General features: G+C 38.3%; 1 protein-coding gene across 1 annotated transcript in view; it reads left to right on the forward strand.

Annotated features, from left to right (window-relative positions):
• The window catches only part of LOC116268638 (patatin-like phospholipase domain-containing protein 4), a 21,846-nt gene extending 5,912 nt beyond the window's left edge, over positions 1 to 15,934 (forward strand). Inside the window, exons 2-4 of the mRNA XM_031660606.1 lie at positions 4,386 to 4,451; positions 14,337 to 14,489; positions 15,777 to 15,934. Of these exons, the coding sequence (XP_031516466.1) occupies positions 4,386 to 4,451; positions 14,337 to 14,489; positions 15,777 to 15,908 (351 nt within the window). The 3' untranslated portion in view covers positions 15,909 to 15,934. The remainder of the gene's footprint in view (positions 1 to 4,385; positions 4,452 to 14,336; positions 14,490 to 15,776) is intronic.
• The last annotated feature ends 350 nt before the right edge of the window (positions 15,935 to 16,284 follow it).

Below are 16,284 nucleotides of genomic sequence, written 5' to 3' on the forward strand. Positions count from 1 at the left end.
ATTCTTCTCAGCACCACATCGTACTTACTCCAAAATTGACCACGTAATTGGAAGTAAAGCACTCCTCAGCAAATGTACAAGAACAGAAATTATAACAAACTGTCTCTCAGACCACAGTGCAATCAAACTAGAACGCAGGACTAAGAAACTCAATCAAAACTGCTCAACTACATGGAAACTGAACAACCTGCTCCTGAATGACTATTGGGTACATCACGAAATGAAGGCAGAAATAAAGATGTTCTTTGAAACCAATGAGAACAAAGATACAACATACCAGAATCTCTGGGACACATTTAAAGCAGTGTGTAGAGGGAAATTTATAGCACTAAATGCCCACAAGAGAAAGCAGGAAAGATCTAAAATTGACACTCTAACATCGCAATTAAAAGAACTAGAGAAGCAAGAGCAAACACATTCGAAAGCTAGCAGAAGGCAAGAAATAACTAAGATCAGAGCAGAACTGAAGGAGATAGAGACACAAAAAACCCTCCAAAAAATCAATGAATCCAGGAGTTGGTTTTTTGAAAAGATCAACAAAATTGACAGACCACTAGGAAGACTAATAAAGAAGAAAAGAGAGAAGAATCAAATCGATGCAATTAAAAATGATAAAGAGGATATCACCACCGACCCCACAGAAATACAAACTACCATCAGAGAATACTATAAACACCTGTACGCAAATAAACTGGAAAATCTAGGAGAAATGGATAATTTCCTGGACACTTACACTCTTCCAAGACTAAACCAGGAAGAAGTTGAATCCCTGAATAGACCAATAGCAGGCTCTAAAATTGAGGCAATAATTAATAGCCTACCAACCAAAAAAAGTCCAGGACCAGATGGATTCACAGCTGAATTCTACCAGAGGTACAAGGAGGAGTTGGTACCATTCCTTCTGAAACTATTCCAATCAATAGAAAAAGAGGGAATCCTCCCTAACTCATTTTATGAGGCCAACATCATCCTGATACCAAAGCCTGGCAGAGACACAACAAAAAAAGAGAATTTTAGACCAATATCCCTGATGAACATCGATGCAAAAATCCTCAATAAAATACTGGCAAACCGGATTCAACAACACATCAAAAAGCTTATCCACCATGATCAAGTGGGCTTCATCCCTGGGATGCAAGGCTGGTTCAACATTCGCAAATCAATAAACATAATCCAGCATATAAACAGAATGTCAGTCTTTATCTCCTTTCTTAGGAAATCCTATTTGCCTGCAATAAAATGGCAGTAAGCTGACTACAAATAAGAAAAGTTACTTAGCTCTTAACTATCTAAAGCTAATTTCCCCACTAAACTTGGTTTGATATACAAATCATCAGTCCATATAAAGGGAGAGTCAGCTATGACAAAAACAAATACATTTATTTGGAGGAGTGACAAGTATTTTCCAGTTCACTGCACTTTTCATATCATTCAGGAGGATTCTTACTGTTATTATCTGTAGGAAAGTAATTGGATAGCATTTTTCATCAAAATATCTCAAAATAGTTCCAAGCATTAACTTGTGAACTCTACATTTTACTTTGACACGGGGGAAAAGAAAATAAAACAAACCGTAATTCTAAGGTTAGTGATTTTTTTGCAGTTCACATGTCTCTCTGCAGAATAATGAAATAAATCATTATATTTATGGAGTGTTTTTGGTTCTTTAAAGACCTCTGAGTACTGTAATTTCACAATATGTGTGCTATCCACAAATTGCTCTAGTTATTGCTTTGTGGTGTGGCATTTGCTGAATAAGTTCATTAAATAGCTACATTGTGCTTGCAAAACATACCTAGGGTCTGTGATTATTTTTTTAAAAGTGTAGCCAATTGCTGATAAGGCTGGGTTTAGTTAGGGTGAATGCAGTTACCTTAACCGTAAACAACCTTTCTCTGAAGCCAATGATGTTATTGCTACCAGTGGGCTGAGAAGGTTGGAGTTGAAGATGCCTGCTTTCTGTCCTCTCTCTCCTATTGATTTATTAAGTGATCTTCACCAAATCACCCAAGGTGCTACTCACTCCTGCTTTGCCTCTTTGTGAAAGAAGCATGATTGCTGTAATGTCACAGTATTGCATTATGTGGGCCATTTAAAGTTGAGATTTTGAGAAGAATGTTGTGATGCGGGCATGTCCGCAATGACATTTTGTAGAAGGTTGACAGACCTTGTGTGAGGTTATTATTATGCCTTGTAATCAATAAATAAACAAGCACATAAAAAATAAATACAAGTGCCTGCTTTCCTTTGAGAAACAGTGCTGCAAACTAGCGTGCTTTCACTATTTCAATAAACAAGCGATTGAGATAGATGTGTATAAAATTGACCAAAAGATGAAAAAAAGACTCATTGTGAGAAATCTGAAACGTTTATGTTGGCTCTGGTAAAATATACATTTTATATTAAAATAAATTGATGCCGGGGGCAGTCTCAACCATGTATTAGCAGAGAGATCTTTGAGCAACTTTATCTTTTTGAGACAGGGCCAAGAAATAATTAAATTAGACAGTATATTTGAGGCAAAGTCTACTTCATGAGTGTATGACCTGTGCATTTGCACATGGCTCCACTATCCAAAGGGCCTCACCGTTGGTTTAATGCTCTGCTGCCAACATCTCAATATTCTCCATACTTTATGAACAAGGGGCCCTGCATTTATTTTATTTTGGACAGGACCCAGAAATTATATAGCTGGTTCTGGCACCTAGTGCCAGCATGGTGCAACAGAACCCTTTCACACATGGCTATTTCTTACCTTCTTTCCTGCTGGAGTCCCTGTGTTGTGCTGTTATCCTTGAATTTGCCACTGCTGAAACCTGAGGCCCCAGAAACTTCTCTGGGCATTTGTCAGGAGCCTGTTGCTATAGGAGCTGTTACAACCAGGCCTGTGCCTTTGCAACCAGCATGCCACCAACAGCACTGGGCAACCTTCTTTAGTCCCACTATTGAGGTAGGTGGAGGAGTGTTGGGTCCATTCACATCACAGAGAAGGGAGAGAAATACCCAACAGATGTTTGTTGAGTACGAGCTCTGCCAAGGGCTGGACATACCAGGAGAGACACAAGTCCCTGTCCTTTCAGTGGGGTTTTTGGTAATGAGGAAACAGGAGACATGTCCAAGGAAGAACCACTGCATAAGAAAGCTATGGAAGTTCCCTGTACATGGTGCAGAAATAAAAATGGCAAGAGTAGGTTCCAGCTGTGTCGGGTTGCAGCTCAAAAGAGGATTTTCCTATGGAAATTGTTATGCTGCTGACTGAATCTGTAATTTAGTTGCCGTTCAGAATAAATAGGCTTTTGAGAGCTGACCCAAAAACCATACCTATAACATTGATTTTTAGAGGAAATGCCTTTTGAGTTCTAAATAATTGTAAATGGATGATCTGCAAGTCAGCATTTGAGCCATAATCCATTTCTGAATAATGTATGATGAAAAAAAAAGTCTCATGAAATCTTTGACAACAAACAGCCAGAGTCTTTCACTTATCAGTTGAAAGATTATAGCTTAAAAAATATTCAGTATCTAATGCTGTATGTTTTCTTTTTTTTTTTTTTATTTAAAAATTCAACATTATTTTTAAAAACCTTATTAAGCGTTAACCATATAATAGTCATTGAAGATATAAAATTAGTAAAAACAAAAAGTCATTGAATTGTGTATTTAAACAAGTCAGTATTATGGTACATGCTGTATGTTTTCAAATAGAACACTAGTGATTTGGAAACTACACAGCAAAATAAAACATTTACATTTCAGAAAAGCTATCAGAGCCCAACTTCTTATGATGTATGGAATGGTAATTGCCTAAATGACAATCTTTTTCAACTTTTTAAATGGGAGCTAAAGCATAATTGATGTCACTGCTTGCCAGGGTTCCATTACATATCCTGACCACGTCATTGGAACATAAAATATGTCATTCCCTTTGCAAATCCTGGTGACATAAATGAGAACATCTCTGAGCTGTGGACTAACCTCTCCTGTCGTAATCAGAGGGCATTGTTCCTCCAGAAAGTAGGAGTGCAACTGTAACATGATTTTTACAGTATATGATAGAACATTACAAATAATTTCTCTGTAACCTTTACATACTCAGGAACTTAGACTTACCTTAAATTTTGGTTTATAATAACTTGTGTGTCTACTATAAAAATGCTGATTTTTACCCAGGTGAAGTTGATTGATTCTGAGTGTGTCAACTTGTACCTATCTGTTTAGAGTCTTTTCTGTTATTAAAAGTGTTATCTTTTATGTAATTATGTGCAGTGCTGCACTTGAAGTCTGTGGGGCTTATTTATTGAGATTTTGCTAGTCAATACTACATCAACTGTATTGTCTGAATGTTCATGCATGTAGTCATGAGCTGCTTTATTTTATCCATCTAGGTCCTCCTAGCCAGCAGTTTTGTGCCCATTTATGCAGGACTGAAGCCAGTGGAATACAAAGGGCAGGTAAGCTTGTTATAACTGAGGAATTACCTTCCTCCCCATATTAATATGTTTCTTTCGAAACATCCAATTTTATAATTGTTCTGGTGGCTTCAAATCAGTTTATATGTTTTTTTCCTCATAAATAGCTTTGTTTCTCTTTAAGAGGAAAAAAAATACAGGGCCAGTGATAACTTATCATCAAGATCTCGTGAATGGGAATGATTGACTGTGATGCTCTTATTTTCATCATATACATATGTGTGTGTATGTATATATATATATGTTCTGTTGTTGCTGTTGTTATTGGCAGTGAATGATTTTTTTTCCCCACATAGTAAAGTCCTACTCACAGCCCCTTCTAAGCAGAGTTGTACCACCATCAGGGTGAGAAAAGGCTTCAGGGCTCCACACCTTGTCCTCCCCCAGACAATGCAGCATGGGTTCCTTCCAGCCTGCCCTCAGCCCCTCTGCTAGGGGATGACCCACTCCCTTCCAAGGGTCTCTACTTACCCAGACACATTGATCACTGTAAGGCCAAAACCCGTTTTGTTTGAGGAGAGTGCTCCTCTCTTGGAGCTGGCACTTAAGACAGGATGCCAGTTCTTTTAGGGAAATTTAGACATGGGCATGCACCTAAAGTCTGCGCTGAGTGTGACCCAGCTTCCTTCTGTGATCTACACAGAGTTTGTTTTAAGTATTCACCATTCTATCCGAGGCAGCTCCCCCATTGCGTGGACACAGGTTCAATATGAGCATTTTATTCTCAAATATGGTGTCTGTTTCACACATGTCACAGATATATATTTTATAACCAAATGTAGTATTTGGTTTAATGTGTTTATTTAACATATGATGGAAACATACATTTTATAATTAATACAATAGCTATTTTACAGACACCAGAGATATGTATTTTCTAATCAAATAGAGTATCTGTTTAGCACATACCAGAGATATGCATTTTATAATCAAATGCAGTATCTATTTAACACATACCAGAAATATGCATCTTATAATCAAATAGAATAGCTATTTAACACATGCCAGAGATATATATTTTCTAATCAAATAGAGTATCTGTTTAGCACATATACCAGAGATATGTATTTTATAATCAGAGTTATCTAACACGTACTAGAGATATATATCTTTTAATCAAATATTATACCTATTTAACACATTCCAGAGATATATATTTTATAATTAGAGTAGATATCTAACACATACCAGAGATATGTATTTTATAATCAAATAGGGTATCTGTTTAGCACATACCAGAGATATGTATTTTATAATCAGAGTATCTGTCTAACATGTACCAGAGATATGTATTTTTTAATCAAATATAGTACCTATTTAACACATGCCAGAGATATATGTTTTATAATCAAATAGTGTAGATATTTAATACATATCAGAGATACATATTTTATAATGAAAGTATTTAGCATATATCTAATAAAGTATTTAGCATATATCAGATCAGGCATACATTCAGGATGAATAAATTACATTTGTTTTATATATATGTAATATATATTTATTTATTAATAAAAGAGTACATACAAAGTGCTTTAACCATCATTCATTCATTCATTCACTCACTTTGAGGGCCCAGCACCAGGCCTGTGCTCAAGGAATTGATGGTCTCTCAACAAAAGAACTGAGTTTTACAAACCCTTTAGCTAATAGGATCGAGGCAGTGTCTCTGTTCTGATCTCATTGGTCCTCATCAGTGTCTTTCCTTGAGCTTTGCTGAACTTTGGAATTTTTCTTTTCTCTCGTGCAAATCATAATAGGCTTCAGTTAATATGGAGAATGTATGTTTTGATAGAGCAGAAGGTAATGGGTTGAGAGTGAGTGGTAAAATTCCACATATTCGGATGCTGTCATTTGAAATACCTAATGAAATGTCGAATTGACAAGTAAAATTACTTTGCCACTTAGTAATTAGAATATTTTTCCTCTATGTCCCTATTATGCCAGTCTCTCACTTACAAATTAAGTGTTTCTATCTTAGAAGGAGAGGCAGGTGGTAGAGGCTCCAGGTTCTCTTCCAATATACACTTTCTTCTTCTTCCTTAGTAACAGAATCCCAATTTATATCTGGACCTATGGCTGTGCAGCTAGGTTATATATCCCAGCTTCCCTTGCAGTTAGGTGTGGCCGTTTGTTTTATTGTTGGGCAATGACATGTGAGCCGAATAACTGTGGGACTTACAGTACAAGGAAAGTTCTATACCTTTCCATTTTTCCTGTTGCCCAGAACTTAGATATGATTACTGGAGCTCCAGCAGCTATTGTTCATCATGAGGTCAAGGATCACGCCCTGAAGATGGCCAAACAGTGAATTGGAAATACCCAGGTCCTAAATGATTTGAGGAGTCTGCCTTACCATCCTGCCCTCGATATTCCTGTTACCAGAAAAAAAGAAGTAAAACTTTTTTTTTTTTTTTTTTGAGATGGAGTCTTGCTCTGTCACTCATGCTGGAGTGCAGTGGTGCAATCTCAGCTCACTGCAAGTTCCACCTCCCAGATTCACGCCATTCTCCTTACTTAGCCTCCTGAGTAGCTGGGACTACAGGCGCCTGCCACCATGCCCGGCTAATTTTTTGTATTTTTAGTAGAGATGGGGTTTCACCGTGTTAGCCAGGATGGTCTCTATCTCCTGACCTCATGATCCGCCCGCCTTGGCTTCCGAAAGTGCTGGGATTACAGGCGTGAGCCACCGTGCCCAGCCTAAAACTTTTGTTATTATTGTATACACCAGAATCCAGTGCTATCTGCTGTAGGGATTCTTACTTCCAATTTTACATGTGAGGAAATTGAGATGTAAAGACGTCAGTCTATTTCACTGAAGTCTCTGAGCTTAGAAGGGGGCAACTTCCCCAAGATAGTCCTTAATGTTTCTCTCTTTGCTGTGCCTCTTACTCTGCTTTGCCCTTTAGTTCTTTTCAAACAATGCATTCCTTGTTTTCTTCCTGTCCAGCCCCAGTGCCATGTCGTGGGTGTGTGACAGGAAGACTAGCAATGTTTAAAAGGGCATGAGTGAGGAATCAGAGTTTCTAGTGAACTTTCCATGATTTGATTGAGTACTTTGGACATGAACATAGAGTGACAGCCACAATTAAACAGCAGGGAACGCACAGGCCCAGAACTGTGAGGAAGATGGAAAGCGACCCACCCAAGCTCCTTGACCCTGGGCAATGTCCCAGGACAGTGTCTTGCTGATCATGTGGTTTCTGTGCATAGGAGGCACATTATAATTACTTGTAGAGTTGAACCTTATGTCTCCTGAAAGCATTCAGTTTTCCTCTGTTGTTTAATGGAGTCTGCAATAAGGGGGCCTCACGCACATGATTGATAAGAGAGCCACAGCGGCCTCGCATTGTTTATAACACCAGAAAGCGACAATTTAGAAGTACCATTCTCTGCTTAACACTAACTCTCCTTAAGCCTGATCACCTCCCACATTCTAATAGGGTTTCCATGCCGAGTTGTTTTCTAGAATCTTTCCTTTCCATTTTCAGGGAAGTGTGAAGGTTGCTTTAAATGCAGTGTTTTAATGTTAGTATAAGCTTTTTATGTGATTTAAATTACTTAAACATTTCAGTCATGCTGAATGCACCTCTCGTTTTCTAGATTTTCATGTTTTCATAGAGCTCAGGTTTTGATGTATTTGTTGTCTTTGGTTGTTTTTCTGAAGTGACGAAAGTGGAGGTGGCAGAAGGGGAAAAAGAGACTTAGTGTTACTTATGTTTGTGGCATTGAGTCAGGAAAGGCAGACAAAGTGGGACTCGGGAAACAGGGGCAGAGTCTATTCTCTCCACTTGTGACTTTTGTTAAATACACAGACCTCCTCATTTCTACATTGCAGGTATTGCTGGATTTTATTAAGATATATTTGTGGATCCAATATGTGCATTAAAATGTTTTTATTAATCGCTTAGAAGAATCATACCTTAATAATACATAAGATTAATTTCAACTAGAGCAAACACCAGTATGAGTCCTTTCAAAACCCTCTACCAGTGGTTTAAAGTGGAATGATGTCTTTGAAAATTACTTTTTCTTTTTAACTTGGGAAACATGGCAAAACCCTGTCCCTACGAAAAAATACAAAAATTAGCCAGGCATAGTGGCATGTGCCTATAGTCCCAGCTGCTTTGGAAGCTGAGGTGGGAGGATCACCTGAGCCTGAGGAGGTTGAGGGTGCAGTGAGCTATGATCACACCACCATACTCCAGCCTGGGCAACAGAGCAAAACCCTGTTTCAAAAAAAAAAAGAAAGAAAGAAAAAGAAAAAACTGCTTTTTAAAAAATATTATTTTAAAAAGTTCTGTAGTTTTCTCTGGCTTCATCTTATGACTATTTTAGTACCTTACTTATAGTACATACTCATTAATAGATGTGTCAGTGAATGAATGGAAATAAATTGAAGTTTAGTCCTATATTTTTGACTAATGATTTTTCTTTACTACATATGAACTCTTTCCAATGGTAGAATAAATCCACAGGAATGTTCACACATTTAGGCCATGTTTTCACAGATTCTTGTCAATTTGGAATAAGAATGAAAATTTTCAAGAGGAATTCTTAACTGATTTGTTTTAAAAGAGAATTAGCATTGGCAGGTGACTAAAATATCAGAATAAAATCATCTCCAGAACTGGCAGATTCAGATCAGAAGAAAAGCTGTAGGATTGACTGGGCACGGTGGCTCCCACCTGTAATCCTAGCACTTTGGGAGGCTAAGGCGGGCGGATCACCTGAGATCAGGAGTTCGAGACCAGCCTGGCTAACATGGTGAAACCCTGTTTCTACTAAAAATACAAAAAATTAGCTGGGCGTGGTGGCACACGCCTGTAATCCCAGCTACTCGGGAGGCTGAAGCAGGAGAATTTCTTGAATACAGGAGGCAGAGGTTGCAGTGAGCAGAGATCACGCCATTGCACTCCAGCTTGGGCAACAAGAGTGAAACTCTGTCTGGAAAAAAAAAAAAAAGAAAAGAAAAGAAAGGCTGTAGGATTTTGCGTTGTTTCCTTCCATCTGAGTTGGAATTCAAGTAATATTTTGACTCTGTAGTATTACACGATCACTTCTTGGCCTTTTGGCTAAGATTAAGTGTATACTATTACAGGAACATGAAAATGCACCATTGTATTATCCTAGTCCATGCGAATTTGGCCTTATGGGTCATTTATTCTTTCATTCTTGACACTTCTGTCGGAAACAGAATTGTGGAATACTCCATGTAACTGTGCTTTTATATGAGGTTGATACTGTGGTCCTTAGGCTCCTGTTTCCTCATGGCTTAGACTTTTAACATAGAAATGCAGCTCTGTCACTGTCATAACAAACAGTGGTAGCTGGCCTTGTCACCAGCTAGATTTGGCTGGATGGAAACCTGGATATCAATTTCTAGTTATTCTGAAATAGACGCTATTATTCTTCAGTGACTTTTTAGATTTTTTTGGTTTGTCTGTTTAATTTTTGAAACAACATGTTAGTCCTCTAGGGAAAATTTTCTATATGGTGTTTATAGATGGTCAACTGTTAAATAACCCTTTAGAGCCTTCTCAAAAGTAGGTATCTGGAGTCATCATTTTTAGTCATCCTTCACACATGCAAAAACCAAGAAAGCAATGCACCAAGAATCAATACTTAGTAGAGGTTAGTATGGCAGGTTTCTCAACCTCTCTTTTAGAATTGTATTTTTACTTGTCTTTCTTTGATTAAAAAATCTCATCTGTCTTCTTCTCACCATATTTGGGAGATTCTCACCTGTGTCCAAGGAGGTGGGTATCTCTTTGTCTCTTTCCCTCTCCCTTTTATTTTAGGAATTGCTAATCAAGAGCATTGTTGGGCATTGCTATCTGTAGGCTGTCTCATGAAAGCAATGCAGACATGTTTGCAAATATGAAATTATTGTTCAAAGCACATGTTCTTCTCTCTCACCCCTCAGAAATCAATTCTAATTTGCCCTGCCCCATAGAGCATCCCTGAATTTTACAGTGTGTGAGAAAAAAAACCTGAAGTGAAAAGACAACTCTATCCCTTCTTGCCTGTATATTTGGTAGCAATAGATGTTTCATTCTCTGTAAAGTATCAGACAGTAAATACCCTCAGCATTGTCTCTGTCAACACACCTACTCAACTGTGCTGTTGTAGAGGGAAGCAGTCGCAGGCAATATCTCAACAAAAGGTCTTGGTCATGTGCCAATAAAATTTTATTTACTGAAGCAGATGATGGGCCGTACTTTGCCACCCCGTGAACTATAGCAAGGAAACCTGCAAGCCTCAGTTTCTTCTTCTTTAACATGAGGTAACTGAATATACGAGCATGACCTTTCTGCCTTATAGGGTTCTTGTAAAGAGCATATTAAATTATACATGTGAAATCACTTTTGCACTATTAGGCCCTGTGCCATGGTATTTGTAGTAATTATAGATAGCAACATCTTATTCATTCTTCCAGAAAAGTATTTTTTATTCACTTGGTTTTTTGAATGAAATATACCTTAAGAAAATGGAGCCCTTCATTGAAGTTCTATCACAAACATATCCCCAGCATCTACCACATGTCCAGACACACACTGGATGCTCAGGGGTCACTTACTGAATGAATAAACTGGCCCTTTCAGTGGATATTAACTCATCAAGTCCTTTTTTTAAGTTTTCCACCTACATTACATAATAGCGGTTACTTGAATTCATAAGGCATGTTCTCAATAGGTACCCATAACACACCAATGTATAAAGCAAAGTTTAACAAGTACTGCCAGATGAATATTCTAGCCTGTTTAGGTGTAACAGGTAGCCTTATCTCTTTAGAAGTGATTCCACTAATTGTAGTTTTCAATGCTGTAACTTTCAGAGAACAATCACAGTAGATGTCTGCCCCACAATTGGGCATGAGTTTTTTGTTTTGTTTCTGTTTTTCTATTGAGCAGTTGCTTATTTCTATGTCTTAGGACTCAGGCATTGACTTGAATGTGGAACACACTTAGAATATGGCCAAAGATTAGAGAAAAGAATAGTAGGTCTAGCAGTGGGACCGAGAGGTGGTCACTGTACAGCCTGTAACGAGTATGATTTTGAAACTATTTTGCCCTGGAATTTTTATGTACTTGCTCTCCCTTTTCCTTTGAGGATGATGGTGCTATGTGATGAAAACTGACACACGTACAGGAAAACTTTAGACCAGCAGCTATTTTTCTTAAGGACAATTTTGGAGTCACAGAAGCTCATAGAAGTAGCTATCAGCATGTAGAATGCTGCCCGTGAAGCAAGAAGATGGGAATGACTCACAGCCATATGTTGTGAACAGCCAGAGAATTCATGGACAGAAGTGTTTACTATGCAAGATTTTAAACTATCAGTAGAGCACAAGATATAAAATGTTTCTACTTTTAATTTGGAGGTTGAAGAATATTTGTTGTTGTGACAGTTGTTTCCAGAAACTTTGCTGGAATCTGCATGCCTGAATGAATGTGTGATTGTCCTGAGTGATACAGCTCATGAGAGCATAAATCAGGAGTAAGAAGTACCACATTTAGCATATCTGAGTAGTGGGGCTATAGCATCAAGGGTTATAGAAGGAGCTGATATCATTGCAAGTTTAATCAAGTAGTTTGATAAGCTGCTGTACATTTTCCCTTGTCATTTATCTAATCAGAATAAGCTAACAAGAGTGAACAAAATTTGGAAAAAGGATTTTCAATTCCCTGAAACAGCAGTCATTAACCCCACAGTAAATTAGAACACTTTCCAATTTAATGAGCCAGATTGCCCTTCTTTTCATTAAGTTGAATAAATCAGAAGAGCTGTTACTTAAAGTTTCATATCTTTAATTTTTCTTGATGAAACCTATATGAATTTTTACATCATTGATGACAGCTTCTGTTGACAATATGAAATAATTTTGGAAGCTGTCTTTCTTTTCCCTTCTGGGTATTATCCTATTCCAGAATTTGATATTTACACCTAAAGCAATCAGGGAAAAAAGCAAGTTCTGGGACAGAATCAGATATTTTCGAGCCTTTTTTTGCAAACCTCCCTTTTAGATAATACAGTTATATAACCAGCTATATTTTATGTGTACATATACATACATATATAAACACACATACACAAACACATATATACATGCATATACACGTACACATACGAATAAGTATGTGTAATACACATATCATAATCTTCATATTCTTTTAAACATAATGACAATATGCAAATTATACAGGTCAGTTTTATTTTAATCCAATCTACTTATACTCTCTCCTCCACCAAAATGCAATTCTCTCAAAAGGAATTTTCAACCCATTTTTATCTTTTATTTATTTACTTTTATTTCCTTTGGAGGAGTTCGTGGCTTGCTAGAGCCTTTGTAAATAATGTAATACCACTCATTTTGTCACCAGCTTTAGAAATAAACACAATTGACCGGGTACAGTGACTCATGCCTGTAATCCCAGCACTTCGGGAGGCCAAGGTGGGCAGATCACGATGTCAGGAGATTGAGACCACCCTGGCTAACACGGTGAAACCCCATCTCTACTAAAAATACAAAAAATTAGCCAGGCGTGGTGGCGGGCACCTGTAGTCCCAGCTACTCGGGAGGCTGAGGCAGGAGAATGGCGTGAACCCGGGAGGCGGAGCTTGCAGTGAGCCAAGATGGCGCCACTGCAGTTCAGCCTGGGCCACAGAGCGAGACTCTGTCTCAAAAAAAAAAAAAAAAAAAAAAAAGATGAAATAAATAAATAAACACAATTAAGAAGGACATGAAAAAGACACATTGGAAGAAATGAATGCATGGTTTTAAGTGAGTTGAGAACATTTTATTTTGGCCTGTTTTCTCCCTCCTCTTGCCATCTTTATGTTGAATAACAAAGATTTGTTTTATCTGCATTTCATTTTACACATTCAAGCACAACTCAATTTACAAACTTCACTGAAGATTCCTGCATACAGGACTTTCAAGTGTTACCAGACTTTTTGTTTTTTTTGTATATTATCTGAAGGCTATTTTTAATAACAGATAAACTTAGACAATTTGGACGTTATTTCCATGTGTGTTGTGTTTATTGATTGCTATGGCTGATCATGTGAATACATCAGATCATGGCTGCATTGAGACTGTTTGGCCTTGGAATAGACAGCAGAAGGAATATTGTCTGTGTGATTCTTCTGTCACCATTCCTCATCGTGCACTTCTGTAGAGCTAGGGACTGAGGCTGCACACACCTTGAGCACCTCGTTGTCCGTCCTCATTGCCCCAAGACTGTTTCATTTTCTTCCTTGGGAGGCTTCTGTCCTCTGCCTTCTCCATCACTCACTCCCCTTTGAGGTGGGCTTGAGAGCACTGAGTGCCTACTGAGGAATGTATGCTTTGATGCAGCACTCCCACTCCTTATGGCTTCAGGACATGCCCCTTGCTTCAAGAGCACAAGAACCACTTTGGAATTAGAAGCATTTCTAGTTGCTGTATTTACTTTTTAAGTTTGCCACAGAAAATGCCAGTTTCCAATTCTTATAATAAAAATGGAACCTCCTCTGGTGGTGGATGTTTTGTTCAGCATCCACGGTAAATTTGACTTTTTAGTTTGATTGAATAATGAGCCCCAATCTAATTACACATGACTTCTTAGGCATGCACTCTAATCAGTAAGAATTCAAGTCTTACAGACAATAATCTAGTTAAATTCTGTCCAGAGTTGTTCTTATATTGGTAAGTGATATGTGTACCAAGATTTGTTTTACCCCCAAAACAGATCCCCAATGGGATTAGTCCTCAAAAATAGCAATTTAAAAGCATATCGAAAGCACACATATTATTAGAATCTGCTTTTCTTTGTGCGGGATGTGTTGTTGACATGTGCTGACGTGAGATGTTTCTTTCCACAGAAGTGGGTGGACGGAGGCCTCACCAACGCTCTTCCCATCCTGCCCGTCGGCCGGACTGTGACCATCTCCCCCTTCAGTGGACGACTGGACATCTCCCCGCAGGACAAAGGGCAGCTGGATCTGTATGTTAATATCGCCAAGCAGGATATCATGGTGAGTAATTATGTTCAGTGATATATGAAGAGTCCTGATCTACTAAAAATTTCCACAGATTTCAACGTGTTTCCCAAGCACTGGAAGCTCATTGATAATTGTAGGTAGGGGTTGCATCTTCTCTTTAGTGTATTGTTTAATACTTTACAACATATATCAGGCATAGGAACTTGGGTTCTTATGGACTGTCAGCATTAAGTCTTTTTGCTGCTTTTATTTTTATTTATTTTTATTTTATTTTTAGCACCCCTCCTACCTTAGCCTGCCATGTAGCTGGGACTATAGATGTGCACCATCTCGCGGGGCTAATTTTTTTTTTTATCTTTTGTAGAGACAGGGTTTCACTAGGTTGCCCAGGCTGGTCTCAAACTCCCTGACTCAAGTGATTCTTCCATCTTGGCCTCCCAAAGGATTACAGGCATGCACCATGCCCGCCCGTTTTTGCTGCTTATTAACTGTCACTTCTTTTTCACATCAATAAACTTGGTAGGATATCAGAGCAATTTTTTTCTTCTTTGAGACAGGATGTTGCTCTGTCCCCTAGGCTGGAGTACAGTGGCAAGATCATGTCTCACTGCAGCCTCGACCACCCAGGCCCAGGTAATCTTGCCGCCTCAGCCTCCCAAGTACTTGGGACTGCAGGCACGTGCCACCACACCCGACTACCTTTTAAAAAAATTATTTGCAGAGACAAAGTCTCACTGTGTTGCCTAGGCTGGTCCCAAACTCCTGGGCTCAAGTGATCCGCCTGCCTTGGCCTCTCAAAGTGCTGGGATTACAGGCCTCAGCCACCACGCCTGGCCCAGAGCAATTTTAAATAAAACCATTTATTTGCTTAGAAAGATGGAAGTAATGAAATATATAAAAATAGTCGAGAAAAACTTAGGGACCCAAATGAATAATTGACATAAAAATACTGATTGCCTTAATCTAGTCTAATAGTTTTCCACGTGGGATGATGTCGTACCCAGACATTTTTGGTTATCATGTCCCAGTTGTGCCCCTGGCATCTGGTGGGTAGAGGCCAGGAATGGTGTTAAACGTCCTACAGTGCACATGACCATCACACAATTAAGACATCGCGGCCCCAAATGTCAGCAGTACCAAGGCTGAGAAACCCTCCTTTACTGTATCAGTGGAGGTAACTTCTGAAATTTGAATTTTTCCTACTGATTTTTTTGTTACTGCTAATTGTATCTGTGATAAGAAAACCTAGATTATAAAAATAGTGTATATTTTCCTGTACTGCAATATCCTACAGCTTAAATTTCAGTCTTTTTATTCTAGTTGTCCCTGGCAAACCTGGTGAGATTCAACCAAGCCCTTTTTCCCCCAAGCAAGAGGAAAATGGAATCTCTGTATCAATGTGGTTTTGATGACACTATTAAGTTTTTACTTAAAGAAAATTGGTTTGAATAAAATGCTTAAAAGCTTATAATGCAAAACATGCTTCAGATAGTTTTTGATGGAAGTTTCTAATCAAATCCTTTTTAGAAAATCTATCAAGACTCTCAATTGTATTATTACTCCTTGTAATATTTGTGTTTATTTTTAATATTTGAATTATTACCTAGTGCAAGGATGTAAGAGGCACTTTATTAGAATTTGACAATGTCATTAAGAAGGATACACTTAGGTGATAAGGAATCATTTTTGGTGAATTGTCATGTCCTTTAAAAAATGGAGGAGGATAGGCTCTTTGGGTAAATTGAGGAACATGGAAAATGGAGGGCCACCACTTAGGTGCCATGGAGAATGTGTGGCATGATCTTGACATGAAGCATGGGTGTTTCCA

The sequence above is a fragment of the Papio anubis genome, chromosome X (genome assembly GCF_008728515.1).
Source record: "Papio anubis isolate 15944 chromosome X, Panubis1.0, whole genome shotgun sequence".
Lineage (NCBI taxonomy): Eukaryota > Metazoa > Chordata > Mammalia > Primates > Cercopithecidae > Papio > Papio anubis.